Here is a 22,606-nt window from a genome sequence, read left to right as displayed (position 1 = left end):
GCATGCGAAATGACACAGAGAGCTAACACACTGAGAGAGTGGCACAAGAGAGAGTAGTGCAAATTGTTTGTAGTGAAACCTAATGTTGATAAATTTACAAAATGGCTTCAGTCGGTGTGTGCGTTTGATCCGATGTTGGCATAAGAAAACACAAAATAAAGTTTTTTTTTAATTAACCGCCGTTTCTTCAGTCGGATTTCATTGTCAACCAACAAATGTTCCATGTAAAAATTGTTAATGGAAATTTACCATCGCGAGTTTGAAATATAATTTTGAAAAAATTCAAGTGGCTCATTGACCGTGTTAAATAGTAGTGCAAAAATGCATTTCTTGTGGTAAATTTTATTTCGGTGCGTACCTCCTGCGCCGCTGTGAAATTTAAGAGGTCAAACTGGATAAAAGAAGTGAAAAAAATGCAATTTTTCGTTGTTTTGCCTGCAAATTTCCGATAGATCAGTGATTGAAATTGAAAATAAATAATTTTTTGCAAGTGCAAGAGCATTGATACGCAGTGAAAAATGTGTGACAGTGATAATTCAAACAATATTTCATCTTCGTCTCAGCAGCTGCTGTTTCAAGGCACAAATTCACAACATGAATCTGTTGCATCATCGATTGAAGCACCTGGTTGCATGGAAGACATAGCTGCCGAAAATTTCTGGCTAAGAGAAAAGTTGAAGGAAATTACGAATGAACGAGATCGATTGATTCGCGAAGTGGCTAATCTGCAACTGGAACTGGATATGGGAGAGCTGAAACGGCTCCCCGAAGATAGGTAAGCCATAACTTAGTCAATCTCACTGTGTCACGATATTACGATTCGTTCAATGATGACATTGGGAACATAAGAATTAAAAGGTTCGCTGCAACTAGCTTTATTTAGCCCGAAAAATCGATACGAAAACATTTTTTTTTTGTTACAATAAAATCAAAATGTGAAAAGTTATAGCCGAGAACAGTGTTGTTTTACCTCGCCCTTTGCGCAACATATTATTCCATTTGAATGGTTGATATGTGTTTTGTTTTGAACGTTTAATTAGAGGGGTTGCTAAATTTCATATCAGACTTCTGACTTGCACGACTTGCATTGTTTGACTTTCGAAATGAGTCATCGGTTAATTTGTTTCTTTCATTTCGTTGATTCGATTTTTTTGTTGCTCTCTGAAGGACTCACACTGAGACTCAATACCATTACAAAATCAAAATGCGAAAGAGTAGGTATGGTATTATGCATGCTTGTATACTATGCAACCAATCAATGTCTGCAATTTTTCCGCGACTGAATTATAGTGATTCCAGTCTTTGTGGCTCTGTTTCACCCACGGGTGTACCACTTTCCCATAAAAATTGTCGTAAAATACCATCGATGTTAGGCAATTGCCGAAGACAATTAAAAGTTGCTATAACAGAAAATCGTTGTTGCCGAAAACTATAACATTATAGAACTATATGAAAAAGGCAGCAGATTTTGGTTTTGATTTTGTCAAGTTGAATTTCAGTGTAGAACCTGGCTGTAAATTACCATTTGATCGATTACCAGCTGGTCCACGGAATAATTACTCGTTTAGGGCATCTATTTCTTTAATTAAATTAATAAAAATTTGATATTATTTAAAAAAAAAACCTTGGAACGAGCCGAACAATTCGTATGATCTGGAATTTCCAATTGTATCACAGAAATCGGTTAAATTTGCATTTAAAATGTTTGTCGATTTATTTGACTGGATCTGCGTTGGGTAATCAAAATTCCAGATCATAAGAATTGTTCGGCTCGTTCCAAGTTTTTTTTTACAATAAGAATCAGATTTTAATTAAATTAATTGGAGAACTAGACGCAAATGCGACTTTAATTCGCCACCCACCGGTTCAAAAAATATTTCGGTACATGTTGTGGTATTGTCGGTAATGAGCTGACATTCAGAAAATTAAAAAACGATTCGATGTTTTTGAACGACATTCAACAGGGCTGGTACAAAAATCAAAAATGTTCTAAGCAGCGACGATGAAAATTGTTCTAAGCTACACCCCTGTGGTTTCTCAGCTCTAACACAAGAATATTTCTATCGCTGCCTATCAGTGAACTAATTCAAATTCAATTTCTTATCGATGGGCATTTTATTTGCACCAAATATCTGATGTTATCAGTTAATTACAAACGTAGTTGACTCATCGTTCTTGATTCGTTGATTATCGCAGTGAATACACACAGATAACATTTTCGTAAAGTAATTACATTGTAAAACAACAACAAAAATTTTTTTCCTTTGAGCGTTCTGGCTCAGTGAACCCGGCACAACAGCGTAAATTTTTGCAAATTGTTTTGTCCGCAAAACCATGACATCGCTAATATTGACGACTATTGTTTAGTGGACCGCACAGACTTTATTGGGATTATACTTTAACAACTTAAATTCCACAGGGCATGTGTGTCGCGATGTAAATCTGTTACCCTGTTTGTTTAAAGTGTCGGCTATTTTACGTTTGGTGCAAAATCTTTTACTTCATTAGTTTTAACATATAAGCAGAGCTTGTTGCTCATTTTTGTTGACATTGTCGACAACCGTCTCCACTCCAAAACGAAGTACAAGAGCTCGTTTATCTGCAACGAATAAATGAATTTACATCGAAATTCCACTCAACATCTATTTACTATTGGAGGTAGAGGTGAGCGGGCTACCCGAAGTCGGCCAAAAACCCGACCCGAACCCGACCCGGCCCGACCCCGAACCCGATTCAATTTTAACGGGCTTCGGGTTGTTCGGGTTCCAAAAATTCAATTCGGGTCGGGCCGGGTTTTAAGTTTTAAATTCGAAACCGACCCGAATTAAAGTTTTCTATGCAAAGTCACAGCGTCGGACACTTATATGTGGATCTAACGCAATTTCGTTTTTCTTGGAAGAAATTCAAGAAACTGTTTCAAAATGAAATATTTTTTTGCGTTTTCTAAATAATTTTCGATTTTAGCACGTTTCAGTACCTTTCGGGTCTCAGTATCTGTCAAGTTTCGGGTTATCGGGTCTCAAAAATTTAATTCGGGTCGGGTTCGGGTCGGGCCGGGTTTCAGTATCTGTCGGGTTCTCGGGTTTAAAGAATCGATTCGGGTCGGGCACAGGTCGGGTCGGGCTTTGAAAAAACCTCGGCCCGCTCACCTCTAATTGGAGGTTTCTCCAACTATAAAATCAACGTAAATATTTTTGAATAAATTTACAGAGTACCTGAGCACCATAGTGTGACTTACTGATCGCATATGTGATGGTGTCTGATTTCAATACGAATGTCCTGTCCACTCATAACAGATGTCTCGATTAAATTCTGTTTCCTTTCTTGCTATTGCCATTTTGGCACGCTGAAAGTACTGATCCTCCTCTCATCCATCTGCTGCAATCAAATATTTCGTTATGTGATGTTTTCCGGCATTGCTAATTTTAAAATGTGTCTTCAATAAGAACCATAACCACACCGTAAGTGACTGTTTATTGTTTACGTTTGAAGTCTTCAACAGACATTAAAACTTTCATAAACAAAAATCTGTGCGGTGCCCCTCATTCCTTTACTGAACATCTTTTCCGTTTTGTTTATTTTTACGATTCGAAAACATGTCGTCAACATGTTAGTTTGTAGTTAATGGGTCCGTTGTTTGTTGAGATTATTTTAATATTGATAACACACGATGGTGCGATGTTAAGGTGTTATTTGTTCACATTTTCTTTTCCGTGTGATTGATCACTGAAGGTTACAAAGGATATTTTCGGTGAAGAACAGGTTCGAAAAATTGGAGTTTAGTGTTGAGATATTTGATTAAGCTTTCTGTCAACATTAATACCACCGAATTCCAAGTGTACATCTTCTTGCACAAGAGACGACACAAGCGAGTATTTGCAATCATTTTATCAAGTCAATTTAACAAAAATCTGGTCAAATTAATGAAGAACAAACGATGATTAATTTCACAATCGTAATCATTTGTCATAGCTTTGATTAATCGTTAAGCGAACACTTGTGATTTCCAATAATGATGAGGTAATATAACTCTCAAGATTACCCATCTTCGAACAACTTTTTAAGTGACTTGACCAAATTGGGCATTCAATTTTATAAAGTTGACAAATTAGAGTCGAAATGTTGAACATGAACACGCAACCGGATAGTTTGTTGTATTAATATACCACTTTTCTTCACTGATCAGTCGATTCGATCAAGGTAATTTCTGTCATTACATGCGGTGATTTAAAATTGTTCCCATTTAGTGTCGTAGCGGACAACATTTACATAATCGTTTTTATTGCAGTTTTATAATTGCATGGCAATTGAAATGCGTAGAAGAATAATAATAGTTTCAGAACGTAAGTATTCCACCATTTATGGGTGTCTGGTAGCAGAATGTAATTGAATTGTTTAACAAAACCCCTCGTTTCAATATCTGAAGAAAGAAAAATGCGATAACCTCACAAGGGCTTTAGGATTAAAAGAAACGCCCTTGACATGGAATGAATAAAAAAAGATAAATTCAATTGAATTTAAATGAAAAACTCTCACATGTGTTCGGCTATTTTTATATTAGTAATAAGAGTTAATGGTTCGAGGAGGAGGCCATTGACCGAAAAGTTATGATATAATATTTAATGACATAAATGAATAACGCAGCATTTTATATACATCCGAGAATGTTGTGAGCAATGAACGACACTTTTATGTTTATGTTAGTTTTCGACATAAAAAGACGACTTATGGGTACGCATGGTAGATTATCGGTAATATTGAACTGTATTCGGTTATTGTTAAATGGTCTCACGGAAATAAAATTCTACATGCAACGTTTGTTTATTGATAAAACTGTTAGCCGACCTCTCTCCATGTATGATAAGAATAATATGTAGAATTCTGTCTCAGTCAACAGACGTTTGTGAGAATATGAAATTTTTCTTTCTGTCGTCAGTGTAATGTTCATATTGATTATGGATTAACTTGTAAAGTTCGAGACATTACACTGGTGGCGCTGAGTTGAACAAACTGTAATAGGCAATGAAATTGAGTTATGAACACAGAAAAGTGTATCGAAAGGTTACACACTGTAGTCGTCGTTGTCGTCGCCTGGCTGTTATTATTTCTTGTATTCCATTTAAACTAACTACCTTGACAGCATTTTCACTATCCAATTAAGGTTTACACAGTCATTTTGTTCAGTTTATTCGTAAGTTTTTTTGTTTTCGGTTTGCATTTAGCTGTGGCATTTAGGATATACCTGTTTTAAATTGAAAATCATAAACGACTGCCGTTATTACGACACTTGAATTAAGTAATATAAGAACGAGGGGAAGATGCTATTAGGACTATTTTTGGGAATGAGGATTGAGAAATTATCAGTTTACCGAAATTAATTCAACGAATCTACTCCTTCACAAATCCAATCCAATTCTTCATGCCCATCAATCGATAATTATATGTTTAACTAAAAATAAATGTGAAAAATGGTCTCGTCGGTGGGTGCTTCACAGATATGCTCGTGCCATAATACACCCGAGAAGACAAAACCACTTAAAAGTTTCATATACAAAGGAAAAAATGTCTTCAAATATAGTTTGTGACCCTGCGTACTTACTTCATTGTAACACTATTTTTACGATTGTTGTAAACTCAATTTTTTTACATATCTATCTACTGTAAAGTCCAAGACGGTAGAAATGTGATCTTCGTTCTCGATGTCGTAAACTAGGTTCTCGACTTCGTCTCGAACCGTTTACGCCATCTCGAACCATTCACGCCATTTCGAACCATTTACGCCATCTCGAACCATTTACGCCATCTCGAACCATTTAGGCCATCTCAAACCATTTAGGCCATCTCGAACCATTTCCGCCATCTCGAATCATTTCCGCCATCTCGAACCATTTCCGCCATCTCGAACCATTTCCGCCATCTCGAACCATTTAGGCCATCTCGAACCATTCACGCCATCTCGAACCATTCACGCCATCTCGAACCGAGATCCCTCTTTACAGTTCTAGCTATATGAAATACTAGAGAAAGCGACGGTGTCGGTTAACGGCTAATCAGCTGTTATCCACAAGGATTACAAAAATAAGCGATGAGCTTAAACCGGTGCTCTTTTATATAGCAATACGAAGTGTACAACTTAAGAAGTAAAAGATTTGATATCAATCTTTATTAAAAAGTTGACCAAACACGCCGACTTCCACGGTTAGCCGGTGCTCGAGTACCCAACGAGGAAATACGTTGGGTGCACAGCACCCAACAAAAAGCTTTATCACAGCTTTAAAAAACATTGACTTAGCTGACATTTTTAAGGAAAGTTTGGATAGAATAACTATTATCACATTAAGAAATTTCAACTGCGTCGCAATTTTACAATTTCCATTACCAAACACAATCTTAGCTCATAAGCACGTGAGCATTGAGAATTCGACTGCAGGTGAGAATTTTCTTTTCTTTTTTGGCAAAAACACCAAATTCTGTATGAGAGAAAAACAATTGTTGGTCCTCTTCCTATCTTATGTTTAACTGTGTTCGTCTTCATTATATTAGTTATATAAAGCAAAATTTTTAGACACCTGCAAAAAACATGCATTTTAGAACAAAATGCGAAAAACCGATAAAAAAATAAAAATTTGAAGTAGGTCGCTGAAGTAGGTAAGAAAACGAGACACAAATTTTTTGTCTCACAGTTATTCATTTCTTGATTACAGTAGATTTTCGATACAACTTTTCAGTCTTTCGACACTCTCACAACTTCAGAATACTTTCCACTTCATAAGCGACAAAAAACGTTAAAAAAAATTTGCTCGCTCCGCTCGCGACTACGGCACAACTGCAATTACTTGTTAAAGTTATGGTTCAGCACCCAACGGGCTAAACTAAAGTCGGCGTGTCTGAAGTTGACAATTATAAAAGGCCCACTAGAGACGTGAGTGAAACTTCATTGAAGAAAATCAACTCTTTCGGACAATAAAAAGAAAATGGAAAAAGTTTCTCGCATGTTAGGCATTTCAAAGTGATGGAAATGGAAATTGCAGAGTACCCCATTTAGATATTCATGGTTTTGCCTAAGTATATTTAAAGAATTTAGTTCAGCTCCTCTACATTGAATTGTTAAATTACAGCGCAAGCAACTATTTTATATGTGTTTAAAAACTATTCCAGAATGGGATCAGACCACAATTGCCCTATCAGCACATGAATGACTTAAATAGTGTATGCTATAAATTTCCTTTGTTGTAGTGCTCTTCCAAAAATTCTAAATTAAAATCTGGAAAATTCCTACTGTGGTATTTTCCACAATGTCTCCGAAAATATTTCCCTAAAAAATGTTGATTATAAAAATAAAATTCGACTTAAATCAGACCACCTCAATGATTTCATCTTAAATATTCGTTTTTTTCTTCTTCCTTTTGCACCAACATCTAACACTCAATACACTTGAAACGAAACATGAAACATATAATATGTAATAAAGTAAACCCATGTGTATACCGAAAAGAATGCCCGCGTTTGTTCCATATAGAAATTTTATTATTAAATTTGATGGAATTAAATTTCTTCGGGTCGTATCATTTATTTATGAAATGAAAACAATTCTGTTATGATGATACATAATATGCATAATAAAACGAAACTGGTTAGTCTTTCTTACATAAAGATGGAAATGTTTTTTGTCTCTCCGGATTTTATAACATTTTCTCTAGCTTCATCTTACTTATTGCATGTGCCAGGCATTTTTTTATTTAAATGTTTTTATTAATAATATCTTGTTTGATTCTGTTAACAACCGTTAGTATTGATTGAGTGTGAATATTTTTTGGAAAGGAAGAAATTCGACAATGGCTATTGTTGTCGTTGAACTTAGTTAACCCGACTGTTCAACTCTTTCAATTCTTGTCAAGTATAGTTATTTGTTAATCTAGGAAAAAAAGTTGGAAATTTTATTGGAGGGTTTTGTCGAGTGTCGAGTACTCTGGCCAAAAGTCACCCTAGAAAATAAAATTTCCGACTTTTATCCAGAGGTAAACGCAACGTTTTCAACAACAAAGGCTCTCGAAGCTTCAGCTGAGATGAGAAAATGACTATTTTCTCGCTTGCGTTGTGAAATAGTAATTTGTACAACCGAGTGATAAATGCTTTTTTAGGCACTAGATGTGTAGATGCGTCACTCGAGGCCGTAGGCCGAGTGTGACAATACACATCGTGTGCCTAAAAAATCATTTATCACCGAGTTGTATATAACGTTTTTCTTAAAAATGGCAACGAAAGTTTTACTTTTTGTCACTGAGTTGAGAAAATATAATTTTCCGTCCTCCCAACAACGATAGATTATCGACAAAAAACAAAACTTTGAATAATCACAATTGCATTACCTTCGTTTAATATGACAGCACTATGGCCGTAAATGTATTAGCAATTAAACACTTCCATCAAGTTTATTTTCCGAATATTGCCTGTCTCGTGGAGACAAGATCCCACTGTTGTAGTTCAACAGTACGATTTCGGAAATCGCACCTGGACAAACACTTTCTGACGAATGTTATTATCTAACTTTCGTAATATTCTTTATGGCAACCAAAACCCATTAATTCCATTTTTTTCGTATTTGCGCAACAGCCAACTCATTCGACTCATATACTTCCACAAATAGACAACAAGACAACGCGACATTTAATTTTATTTTTGTCAGAAATGCTAAAATGTTCACAAAGAGTTTACCATAGACCGAGAGCCCACATATATAGATTAGTCCCTCATGGAGTCATTGAAACTCATCTAAGGCGAAAGATATTTGTCCAGAAAATTTATTATTTTTTTTTGCTGGGAGGTGGCCAGAATCAGGTAAAAACAAAAGTATTGGTAACAACAATGAATGAAAAACAAAATTTGAGTCAAGTCAGATTTCGAATTTTCAGACACATGTTCTTCCAGAAAAATTTAACTTTAAAAATTAATAAACTGATCCACATCTACAGAAGGATTAGCCTCTATAAAAGGCGCACTCAAAACAAAAATTTTTAGAAGAGCGCGCTAAAAATTTGTTACTGGAAAAAATCCACTAAAGCGTTTAAATCGCTGTGCCAGCCGCTTTCGCAACTGTCTTCACCATTCAATCCTTGAACCTTGAATTTTTTTACCTTAGCTAGTTTCAGACCGTGACATTACGAGGGTGTCATTTGCATGTGGGCTCTCCGTCTACACCAATATTCCAAACTGATAATTTATGTGAACCATATCAGAAGTACAGAAATAAAAAAATATGGAAAAAGGGTTCAACGACAATGTCTCACCTGCAATCGATTTATCAACATTGATATCACCTTGTGTCATTGATCATTATTATCAGCTAAAATTTTTGCATTTACCTGTAATACATACACCGCTTTATGCATATCGATATAATTATTAGACTGCATAAGATGTGTATGTATACCGAATATGCACCTGTTATGTAATTTTAGCGTACACCAGCGCCGGCATTATATTATGCATATACATAATGTCAACTAATTTCATTTGCAAGTCGTGTGCCGACTTTTCATTTTTGTTTTTTCTTTTATATTACAAAGAGTTTATTCTGAATTGTTAATGGACATAATGCATGCTCAACGCCAGTGCCATTAGTTAATAGACACAGTCTGGAATATAATAAAAACAAGATTTCAAATGAACTTATGATCATGGAACCGATTCGGTAGCATAGCGACGCGTGTGTCTTGTATATTTTTATATATATTTGGCGTAAAGTTATTATTTCTGTACTGTGTAGATGAGATGCTCAATGATATTGCATGTACGTGTTGACATTCCTTTATGTAAATATACGTATACAACATCGTTCGTTTCATGTCACACATATACTTTTTATGTCAGTAATTTCTTTTTAGCAATTAATGTTAATTAACAGAACTCTGTGCTGCCGAGGAAAATTGTTTTGTATTATTTCGGAACTGTATAAATTTGAGGCAGAAATTCATCCGTATTAGAACAAACAAATTAATTTTCCGCATCGAGACCAACAAAAAAAGAGTTTTTAATTAAAATGTTTGGTGAGTTAAATGAATTTGATTTTTTTTTCGGGTTAGAGACGTTCTCATTTTCAGCTCGGTGTGAAGCCAAATTAAATAGTTTAATATTTATGCCAAAACAGTTCGCCCAATCATGTAAAACATGAACATAGGTCGACATACTAATTTCCTATGACAAAGTACCTGGAGCGTACACTCTCAAACAATAAAGTTCTGGGACCAAAATATTGAATTATTTATTCACACTGTCATGGAGAGGACGTGGGCAGTGAAAGAAGTCTTGCCATAAGATGCCAGATAATAGTAGATTATTGGGCATTAAGTAGACCAATGCAATATCCAGCTTTAACTTGTAGGGATCTTCTTACAGAACAAGAGTACGCATTTAATGATTTATTTAGTGTCCTATTATCTTGTTCTGTAGTGTCGCTATACCGGCCATCTCTAGACAATTTTTTTGGTGCAAAATGATCAATCCTTACATACCTAAAACAAAAAAGCATTGAGTGAGCTTTCTCCTGTATCCAACGTATCTGATTTTAGATCAACTGTGAGGGATTCTTTTGAAAAACAGCCTACCGAAATCGGACGCTTTTTCTAGTGGAATTTTCTATATTTACCTGGAAAGGACTTCGACACTAGAAACCAAAACCAGTTTCAAAAAAATTCTTCGAAGCTTGTGTGGCTAGCGAGAGGTCATCAAAAACCGCAAACTTGGACTTCTCTTACCAAGACGAGCTGTATAGGGTCGTGTGGGGTGTCATTAGAAAGGTAATAACATGTACTATTGAGCCGAATAGGGATTTATTGGTTTTAAAATTCATCTACACTGAAATATGTGCAGGTAAAGTTTTCAACCGAGGACTTACACTGTCCTTACAGAAATTTCTCGATGTACACAAAACATGCATGGTCGTGTGGGGTATCATTTGAAAGGTAATTATTTGATCAACTTTTACCAGCCACACAAGCTTCGAAGAATTTTTTTGGAAGTGGTTTTGGCTTCTAGGGTCGAAGTCCTTTCCAGGTACATATAGAAAATTCCACTAGAAAATGCGTCCGATTTCGGTAGGTTGTTTTTTAAAAGAATCCCTCCTGTCGGTCTTCGCCAACATGTTCAGTAGGGCGTATCGAATTTTTAAAATTTTAAGGGCCGCGATAGCCTGTGTGCGGAAAACGTAGATCATTGAAAACTAATTCCAGGCATATGGTTGATGGATCCGAAGGTGCCCGGGAAGAAGTCCCCCTGGACGACTTTAACTTTCAAATGGTCATAACTCGGAAAGTTGAGAGTATTTCTGAAAACAATGTTCTAGCAGGATGTAGAGCGTTAAAAACTCTACAAAACTGCCAAAGAAACCGATGGTCCAAAAGGTGTGTCTGTCGAGGTTTTCTAACATCGAAAGTTCGACATTTTCGTTTTTGACTTTTATTTACTGAGAGACAAATTATTAAGTTTAGCTTTTGGCATGAGGTTGTAGAGGAGGTCGAGTACTACCAGTACACTAGGCATTGTCCCGGTTGGCGATCCATCCGAAACCACTTTTTCAAAATTAATGAATGAACTTTTTAAGTGTACCCACGTCGCCCACGAAGCCAGCGCAGACACTGTAACCGGTGTTGCTGAGTCGAGGTAACCTTGGCCAGTAAGTGCACATAATATTCCATAACAGTAGCTGAACTCTTTTACAAAATATTTGGGATCTCGATGTAGCACATTATATTGACACTGTATACCACGAAATTCAACCTTTTGTAAAAATATCGAAAAATGTGTATTTACAACGAAATCGACTTCTTACTACTGTTCGTGGGTCAAATAACTAATTAAAACGATTATTTGTTGTTTTTCTCACAAATTTCACTTTCTCAGATTTTGTAGTACAAAATGTGCTACACCGAACTCTTAAATATTTTGTAAAAGAGTTCAGCTACTGTTATGGAATATTATGTGCACTTACTGGCCAAGGTTACCTCGACTCAGCAACACCGGTTACAGTGTCTGCGCTGGCTTCGTGGGCGACGTGGGTACACTTAAAAAGTTCATTCATTAATTTTGAAAAAGTGGTTTCGGATGGATCGCCGACCGGGACAATGCCTAGTGTACTGGTAGTACTCGACCTCCTCTACAACTAAAAGCTAAAGTTAATAATTTGTCTCTCAGGAAATAAAAGTCAAAAACCAAAATGTCGAACTTTCGATGTTAGAAAACCTCGACAGACACACCTTTTGGACCATCGGTTTCTTTGGCAGTTTTGTAGAGTTTTTAACGCTCTACATCCTGCTAGAACATTGTTTTCAAAAATACTCTTAACTTTCCGAGTTATGGCCATTTGAAAGTTAAAGTCGTCCGGTGGGACTTCTTCCCGGGCACCTTCGGATCCATCAACCATATGCCTGGACTTAGTTTTCAATGATCTACGTTTTCCGCACACAGGCTATCGCGACCCTTAAAATTCTCAAAATTCGATACGCCCTAATGTTCAGTGACAGTGCTTAACGCATTTCACTTAGAAAAAGTGCTTACAATATGGACCTTTGCTTCACCTACCATCTACCAACAACACAGAAGTGACGGAGGCCCAGATAACATCACATTTCATCTTCAGACTGATTTGAACTCTGAGAAATCCTTGCATAGCATCCTATTGTCACTTCTTATCGGGGAATGATTAAAAAAAAAATTCTGGCCTAAGATCATCGTCTGTTCGACTTATTTTTTTTTTCTACCACCCACTCATTACATAGGTGTATTGTTTGTCTGCTTATTTAGTGCGAAACAACTTTGCTGTCATCTTTCTTTAAAAGACAATTCGTTACTTTTCAGAATTAATTTACCATTAGTTCCAATTAACACTCTTTTTAATTAAAAATGTGAATTTTCATTACATTCACACAACCAGAGCATATTACACACAAAATTATAAATAAAACCATATGCGTCGTTTCCATCCATATCCCAAACGTATAATGATGTCATTTGATCGAGTGTAGTACATATTCTTCATGTGAAATAACATATGTTTGAATAACATGAAGAGCTGATCCTATAACCCTAATGAAAAAAAATAATGTTAGAATAACAGCAGGATGGTATGACTTATTACTCGCACGAACGAAACCACTATTAAAAACTATTAAGATCCCTGATGAATTATTTGAATATAATATGTCGTAGAGGCACATATCAAAATACCTCAACATTGTAGAGTGAATAACCTATCGGCGCACTCATTTGTTAGCTTCTGCTGCAACCAAGTCTTTAGAAATGTTTTGAGGAAGACGTGATCTACTACTTCTTTTCCTGAAATTATCGCATAGTGTTTGAAACGAAATCTGTTACTTTATTTGTTTTGGCAAACAATTCGCTATATAAGACAATGCCAGCCACCGGTCATGGTTTATTTTTGTCATCGTTATCGTTAACAGATGAATTCTATCAATAATGATGATTTTTTCCACCCCTTTTTTTCATTCATCAACAAATGCACTGTTTCTTTCCCTTTCATTGCTTAAATACGACAAATTTTTAACGACTTTCCGATTCTGCTATGAGACGTACGAGACTAATTAAACATGTTCTCCTAAACTTCACACAAGGAAATGATTAATGTTCGGATGGGAAAAAGTTTTGAAATTTTGATAATTTTTCCTTCAAGTTTTTGGAGCCATGCCCAGACATTATAAAACGTTTATGCACATAGTTTATTGTCTTGCTGGTGTATGTGGAGCATTGCGCTTTTTAGAGAGGATATCCTGGTAATGTCGGACATTATTAGCTCTTTCTTTTGCATGTGAAATGTTACAATGTGAAATTGTATACAGCGAGTGTGTACAGTACATGAGCAAAAAACATTACCAAGCATTAAAATTAGTGTCGTGCAAACATTTGCAATTTCTTTTTAACTGGAACTTATAATAATTGACTACACCAGTGAAACGGAATAAAAGAAATATTTCCATGAAATTTCATAAAAATTTTATAATTTACGACATTGACAAACAATAAATAAAAATGTTTGCCAAATATACCTATCCTTCTATGTGAATGACCCTGGTCGTCTTATTAACCTATTTCAATTTATTTTTTGTTGTTGTTATTTATTTTTGTTCATCCTCAATGGTTTTAAACTTTTAAAAGTCCAATCAAATTAAAATCAGACGCCTACGTTACCATTTACCTCAGTATCGAATCATACATCGTTGGAAATCATAATTTTTTTACTCAAAAATGTGTTTATATCAACAGAGAGTGATGAAGGCATTGCACACATCGTCAGTTTTTCTAATCTGTTAAATACCTACACATGAAATCAGATTGGTTTATGTACAAATTATTGAATGCGATTGCTTGTTCTTGTTAGGCCTGTCGTTCAGGAGGTAGTGGACCGAGCTACAATTCGTAGGTATCAATTTGACTTCTAAATCTTTCCTTCATTGCTGGTTCTCTCGAGAATAAACAGACATTGTGATAAGCTTCCGAAATGTTTTCTTACTGGTTTGGTTATTAAATGTCATCTATCCTTGATGTTCCATCGTAATCGGGACAAATGACTGATCAAAAATTCGAAGTAAATTCAGTTGTTTTGAATTACAAATTTATGCTAAAAACGTTGGATATGAAACTCAAAACAACATCCAATATTCTAACACAATTTCCGTTTTGTTGACAATGACTTCTCACTAGTTGAATTTTATGTTATAGCAAAGACTTTAAGCCACACGATTTTCTAAACTTCTCCGAAAAGTTTTCATTTTATAATTCACATTGGGGGTTTTAACAGCAACACAATACATGCCGAAAAAAGACCCGATCCAATAAAGTGTAAAATTTATTAAAAGCAAAAACAAAACTTTCCGAACCGTTGGCGGTTACGTCGCATCGTATACAATAAAGAAAGTTTTGCGTTATTGAAAGAAATCAATAAATTGATTTCGAGTTCCGTTTCTTCTCTTCTTGTTTCATATTGTTACATCCATTGTGAATTGGGTGACTTTGAATTTATCGCAAGGAAAGTTTTTCCATTGCGGTAAGAATGTTACATATTTCCAACTTCGTTTCGTCTGAAGCCCATTCGTTATAAAAGGTGAGCGAGTGTTTAGCACATAATAAAACATATTGAACCGAATTGGGAAATAATTGCTGTCGATGCTCGTATATTTGTAATAAATCATACTTACAGTTTCGAACGTAGCCTTAGGTAAGGTAGCACCAAATAAATCGAAATTCTTTGTTGAATTTAAGAATGAAAAACTGCGAAAGAAAATTCTTTAGTTGGGGGTGGGCTTGGTCTCTTCACTATCTGAGAAGCCACCAACGGATCCGCTGTTAAATTCGCGAATCAAATTAGAACCAATTTCAATTTTAAACCATTTTCATAGAACAAGTCACTTGCTTTGCAATCTTTCCGAGGCTACATGTTGCAATTTAAATATTGTCTACCTAATTACTGCATCTCCTGTTTTTGTTTTTATTAAGTAATCTCTCTCAGCAATAATTCCATTCTTTTTCACCGATTCAATTTGCTGGTTCCAACAAAAGGTTTTACTTTCAATAGCAAAGCACAGTGTCACATATCGTGTCGCAGGTATTCGCATTGTGGAACCGAATATAATTTATTACCAAATGCGACGTATTTTTTATGAATAAGAATTCAATTCATGGAATGTGCTTGAAAGTTTAGACACGGTTATTGTTACTTTTGCTCAAGAGCATCATTAGTGTCGTCAAGTGTACGTACTTGAAAAAGTGAAAATCAACAGTAACACTGCAAAGAACTCTGCAACATAGTTGTAGTTTGTGTGATAAAGGTGCACTGTACAATGTTACTGATGGAATTTGTGATGCGAGAATTTGATATAACTTTTATGATGGAAAATATATGCACAATTTACCTTTTTATTGTTGGATGTCGTGTGTATGCACGCTTTGTTTCATACGCTCAAGTACGTACTGCTAAAGTTGCTGATTCTTTTTTGTTTCTCTATGATGGCAAATTTATTAATATTCGTCAGTGTGAAGGTAGATACCTTTGGTGAAGTGTGGCACGGACGTGAGTGTGGGTTCATTTTACATTTTCAATGTTCGAAATTTCGTGTCTGAAACGATGCATGAAGCATACATAATTCACAAAAAAGGTAGAACACACACAGCCCTTTAAATTCTACTTTTCATACGATGAACGTAAAAATATGACGCTTATGGTATGATAGTTCTATGACCGTATGTCATCTCGTTGAATGAAAAAAACTTGTTTTTATTCCGACTTTTTTTTCCACCCTGGTTGGTGCTCACCTTTCAGTCTGAAATACAACATCAACGTTTCTTTTCTTCGGTCTACAAAACCATCAAAAAACAAAATATCTTACAATGCATGATGTTGGTTCCTGTTTCCTTTAAAATCACTTTTGTGTGCTTCCTTGATATTCACATTATTCACACAGTAAAATATTCCATTCAGTGAGTGTATATATACATGTTGCTACATAATGTACAGTTTCTAACAATCGTCATACTTAAGCGTGTACATAAAAATTTCTGAAGCAAATTTTTCATTGTCTATTATATTCAAGAAGGACAGTAATATGCGCATGCACGCATATATGTGTTAAAACGGTGGGCGATCAGACCTTTTTTTCCTCATTTTATGTATACTGATGTAGACTGTGTGTACATAGTATAATAGCTTATAGCTTGCGAATTTCTATTGTGAGAATAAAAATATGGAAATTCGGAAGAAAATTTATAGAAAATTTGATTTTTTTCCGTATTAAAAGTTTATCAAATATTTTATTTATTTCAACATTATAAAACGTTGTACATTGTGAATGCAAATCTTCCGTCAGGTCGGCACGAACATATGGTCATGTATAAGTTGTGCGTTTCTGGTTCAGATGTTCCATCGTAAAACTAATATTCAATTGTAACATTAAGAATTTCCCTCACGTCTATGTGAAAAATGCAGTGGTTTATCTTGAAATTGGATTTTTTTTACATTTTCTAAAGGTATGAATATTCAGGGCGGACTCATAAGTTAGCATAACAAATCTGTTAAATAGGAATGCGTTACGTGAGGAGATTGCCTAGAGCATGACTAAGGAACATTAACCCGATGTGAGAGACGGTCGCGCCAAGGTAACACGCCATTTTCCACATTTTTCAAAACAAAAACAAATGATAAAGTTCTGATGAGTAACTGCCTATTTTCTCCCCAATCAAAATATAGTCTGGTGCGAGTTGTCCTTTCGCTCATATTGAATGTAAAAAGCGATTTTATGGTTGATTATCGTAGGTGGGTCGGCCACGAACTCGAATCGCAATGTTGCCAAGCTGAGATCGACCTGGTTTGGGCCAGGGAGCGGCCGTCAGCTAAAATTTCTTTCGGCTCTATAAAATTGAATTTTGATCCGAATTGAGTGGGAAATAAATCTTCTGTTCCTTGAACCTTTCTGCATACGAGAAAAATATAAGTGATTGAAAAAATATGCAGATGGAGCTGTAATTCAAGATGGCGACCATCAATACAAAATATGTGCAAATCTGGAAAATCCAGTAAATGTTTTTTTTAAAGTAATTAATGTTTTTTATTTTTAACATAAAATAGACACCATTCGGAATAATTTCGCCCATGGAACCATGTCAAAAATATTTCATTTTATATTTTTAAATAAATTTTCAAAAATCAAAATTTCATAGAGCGAAAAGAAGTGTTAGGGAACGTTGGCCCCCTAGATCAAACCAGGCCGATCCCAGCTTGGCAACATCGCGATTTGAGTTACTGGTCGATCCATCTATGATAATCAACCATAAAATCGCTTTTTACATTCAATATGAGCGAAACGGCTTTTTTGGACAACTCGCACTTGACCAAATAAGATGGAAGAAAACAGACATTTTCTCACCCGAACTGTCATCAGACGAAACGTAGACGTATGATTTTCTCAAGGCCACTCTATGGACAATATTGAACGAGTTGAAATTTTGCTTGTTTTTTCCGGGGTTATTCTGTGGTCCAATCGAAAAGTGAAGTATGGAAGGCGCTTAATATTTTTGATAATGAACAAATCGTCCATACATCCATACATATAGCAAACTCGAAACTCGGCCTCTATTATCCGTAGAGTGTATGTTGCTGGTATTGAGGCTAATTAGATAAATTAAGGTTAATCAGAAAGCACATGAAAAATCATTAAATCTGTTACTTCATTGGTTTTAACATACATTTCGCTATATAAGAGAACTGTGAACAGAGATCATTGGTTATGCATATTGTTTTTGTCGATAGCAGATGAATGGATAGAATTGATTTTGCTGATCTCCTCCCTATATACGCCTGTATTGAAAGTCAAACTCTTGCTTGTCATATGCAAGATGATTGCAAGCTCTCTTCATATCTCAGGAAAGGCAACATAGTACACAGTAAAACTAAGTCTCAGGTTCAGCAATATTTTTAACGTTGCGAATTGGCAACGGACTATTAGAATATGAGTGAGTGTTACATCAAAATCTGAACACTATCTGCCTGCCTTACGTTAACAAAGCGGCGATGACAAAAGTTCCAAATGACTGAAACTTACAAAAATGTTTTTCTGTTGCTTTTTTCATGTCATTCCGACCGGGTCATTCTTAATTGCACAGATCCAAACTACGCACCAAACGCATTTGAAAAAAGTTATATTTGTTGTGTCATACTGTCGGACATTGAACGTAGATTATGTGGAACGAAAACAAATGATGTTTGGAAAACCTAAATTAAACACTAAATCTGTCTTCTCTGTGGAAGATAAACTGACATGGAATGTTATCTTCGGAATTAAATGCAACAGAATTCAAGTGAATTTATGTGCAGCTACGATAAATTAGTAAAGTGCGTGATGAACCGCCTGCCTTTCGATATGTTTTCTATTCCCTTCTCATTTTTCGTAGTGTTTTTCAGTGGTTTTCAGATGCTGTTATGTATATAAAAAGCCAAAATGCTATGTGATGATGTTTGCAACAGATCCATTTAATTCCAATAGAAACATTCACCATGACAACGAGGCGAGAAAAGAGAAACTATGCTTTCGTGCTACATGTATTTGTTCATGTATATTGGTACCAACGAGCGATATTATTTCAGCTCTATGTAATGTATTGAAAATGTAGGGTGCTTTAATGACAGGAGGGTTGTGATACAACTCACTTCGGAAGGAAATTTCGATGTAGTTATACATGTAATGGTATTTCGTTTCTCAAACAAAAGCAGAGAAAGAGAGAGAAAGTAAAACTTTATGCATTGAGAACTTGTGTCATTTTCTGTTAAAATTTACTTACCTTTTTCGTTAGTTTCGAAGGTGAAATCCGTCCGTACACATAAAAGACGAAAGGAATATCAAAAAATACAATTTCGGCATGTGCAACAATGCACTTCTGATTTTGGTATCATTTTTTGTTTTCATTGATTATGCGAGTATAACGGTATATAAAAACGAATCCGCTCTTATAATATGCGCATATCGTGAAACAACATGGTATATTTTCCATTTTATGTACACATTATATATACAAAACCTAGAGAGATCATTTTCAATATAGACCTAAAACGAGAATGGAAAACTTCACTTTCAGTCTATTGGAGTATTTTGAAACCATCGTACGGAAGTTAATATTGAAATAATAATGTTCCGGTACATTGTTACAAGTTTTTTCTGTTTAGTGTCTGGTGTGTTGTATGCGAACTGGCCGAAAGCATTACTCTATTTCATGTGATTTTTGTGTAGCTCTTCAGATTTATAGCTGGAAAGCTTCGTACTAAATTTTTGTAAATTGCAAAAAATCAATGCTACGATATCGAATGCCTACTGCGATACAGAGGGAACACTATACTATCAATTCGTGCTTCGAGTTTCCTGACATTTTAGTGAAAGAATTTCCGAGTATCCCTTTGTTAGAAATTCATTTGTTATGAAGCCATAGATTGGGCTACATTTTGTGAAAATCGTACAAATATAACGAAAATAACGAGAAATCAGGAACGCGGTGTGTGTGTGTACGATACTATAAATAATATTTATTTTTTTCCCTACCAATCGATAAAATTATATAAATAACCGAACACACGACACTGGAAAATAAAACACTTTCACCACCCATAGCAATGTTTATTATTGGCAATTTGTGCGGGGATGTTTTCTTCTCTACAGACGACATATATATAGTATCGTAATGATTACAATGTTTGTTTAAAATGGCTGAATTTAATTTGATTGATTAAAATTAGCAATTTCCATACACTCATTCATTCCGAAACGATTGACATCGGCACCGATTACCGTTCAAGTTCAGTGATTCGAAATTTTCAGTTTTCATCAATTCGGGAAATCTACGTGCCGTAGCATCAACATTCACCATACATGAACTTTAATTTATCGAACTTGGCGTGAAATTTCTCGGTTACATACAGAAAATTGTAGTTGGTTTTTTTCGGTTTGTTTTTCACGGATTTTCTTCACACTTCAAATCGTCAGTTCATTGACCTTTTGCTGCTTAGATTCACAGGAAAAGAATGAGCGCCATAGACGTTTATCGGTGAGTATGTTCTTTTCAAGTAAATTTTTGAAGAGGGTTTTACATAAAAATCGTGTGTATAGCACGGGAATCGGATATATTTTATCACATTGTTATTTTAAGTCGCTTATCTCTGTAGCAGCTGTTTCCCGTTAAGCTTTTATGGAAAAATGGAAAACGCTATGCAAACACTTCGAAGGGAAAATTCTTCGTCGAACCATTCAAAATAACATATGTCGTTCGATTGAGAACGCTCTCTTTGAATTATTATAAATTTAACTGCTCCTTGTAGAAATAATTTTACAGAAAAAAAATCCTTGACCCGAATCCCGAACGTCAAATACATTTTGGTTGATTGGTCATTATGTCACAAAATATCAAATTTCTTCCTCTATTTGTGTCATTTCTATAGCAACATTGCAACCCAATTTATTAGTTATGTGTACTTGACTAGACATCATTTTTTTATCGGTCAACCCAGTTTTTATTTTTATGCGACAACAGCTCAACCTTTGTTACATTTTTTTCAAATGAAATAAGTGGATTATTGTGTCATAAAAAACAGTTTCCACACCACAATTTGCAGCTTATACATGCCGACGGTTGACGTAGGTTCATATATATGCAACTATCACGAAACTATCATAATCGTTTCAGCTCGACAAGGAACAGTATATTGTTGAGAACTACTTTTGGTTGAAGAATCACTAAAGTCATGGAACATGACTACTTTTTATCGTAGTCATTCACAGTCGATAAGCATACTAGTGGTTACCAAATCTGTTACTTCCTTTGATTTAAACATTTCTAATAGATTAATACAAAATCGTTTACTTCATTCGTTTCACCATACATTTTTCTGTATAACACCTGTTGAGGTCCAACATTTATTTTTGTCGGGCTCTCGATAACAGATGACAAGATTTCAAAATTTTTGGGCCTTTTTCTAATAATTTGTGTGAAAAAAATTTGTAATAGACTATTACTGCTACGACTGCTTAATATGCAAATAAGATGATTTTGATCTCTAAACTCTAAACTCTAAACCACATTACCTACTAGGCATGTTCACTAAAAAATATCATCAATCGATGATAAAATTTCAAAATAATCGATACAATATCAATCGAATGTTTTATCGATAATCGATATTCAAAGACAATAATCGATTATCAACAATTAATTATCGAATGTCGATAAAACATTCGATTGATATTTGTCAATTACTGAAGCTCGGAACCATCCGTTTTTTAACAAAAATATTAGATTGACACCCAAACAAACTAATTTGGTTAGAAAACAACCTTAAAGAGCCAGTGGAGGTAAGCTTTGGCCGGCTTTAATTTACTAAAACAATTTCATCTTAATCCTTTTTATCGATACTTATCCGATTATCAACAATCAAATATCGATTATCGATAAAACGTTCGATTGATATTGACTTTTGAAAAATATCGATATTCGATTTCCAAGAAATAATCGATATTTTATCAATCGAAGGAATTATCGAAAATGCCTAACCTACATATAATTAGTTCTACCTGACGATAAACGTACTACTAGTTGTTCATGAAATGGACAAAGCCAATTTAAAAAAAATTAAACAGAATTGTCGCAGTTGTATTTTACACTGTTCCTAGGTCAACAGTCACAACATTGAAATGAAAATGAATCTTAATGTATTCAAGCAATTTAAAAATTTGCCATTTTATTTATCATTTTTTATGGTTACATTTCAATTTGTTTAAATGGTTGTGCGGCATTTAAATTGAAATAAATTGTTGAAACCGTTTTTGAAACTAATGACTGTGTGACTTACGAAGGAAATAAAGGAAAAACGTTTCGGTGGTATGCTATAAAGTGCGACCTAATTTCAAACCGATATTCTGTCCCAAAAAACTAGACTAAAGCTATACCGTACTCGATATCTGTATACCAATTTGGCTTGCAGATACACAGAAATTTCGTCGACAAACGACCAAAAAATACATTAACGTAATTTATAGATATGTTGGTAATGAGTCATGTTTTCGAA

General features: G+C 35.0%; 1 protein-coding gene across 2 annotated transcripts in view; it reads left to right on the top strand.

Moving 5' to 3' along the window:
- Positions 1-112: 112 nt before the first annotated feature.
- LOC119071882 (IQ motif and SEC7 domain-containing protein 2) overlaps positions 113-22,606 on the top strand; it is an 87,642-nt gene continuing 65,148 nt past the window's right edge. The window contains exon 1 of one of the 2 annotated variants that reach the window (XM_037176974.1): positions 113-775. In XM_037176974.1, the coding sequence (XP_037032869.1) occupies positions 519-775 (257 nt within the window). In that variant the 5' untranslated portion in view covers positions 113-518. Of the gene's footprint in view, positions 776-20,262; positions 20,593-22,606 lie in introns of those variants that run through there. The other variant, XM_037176978.1, reaches the window with a different exon arrangement.

Source organism: Bradysia coprophila (assembly GCF_014529535.1).
Source record: "Bradysia coprophila strain Holo2 chromosome IV unlocalized genomic scaffold, BU_Bcop_v1 contig_5, whole genome shotgun sequence".
NCBI classification, from domain to species: domain Eukaryota; kingdom Metazoa; phylum Arthropoda; class Insecta; order Diptera; family Sciaridae; genus Bradysia; species Bradysia coprophila.
The sequence above is the reverse complement of the archived record's forward strand: the minus strand, read 5'-3'. Positions and strand labels throughout refer to the sequence as shown.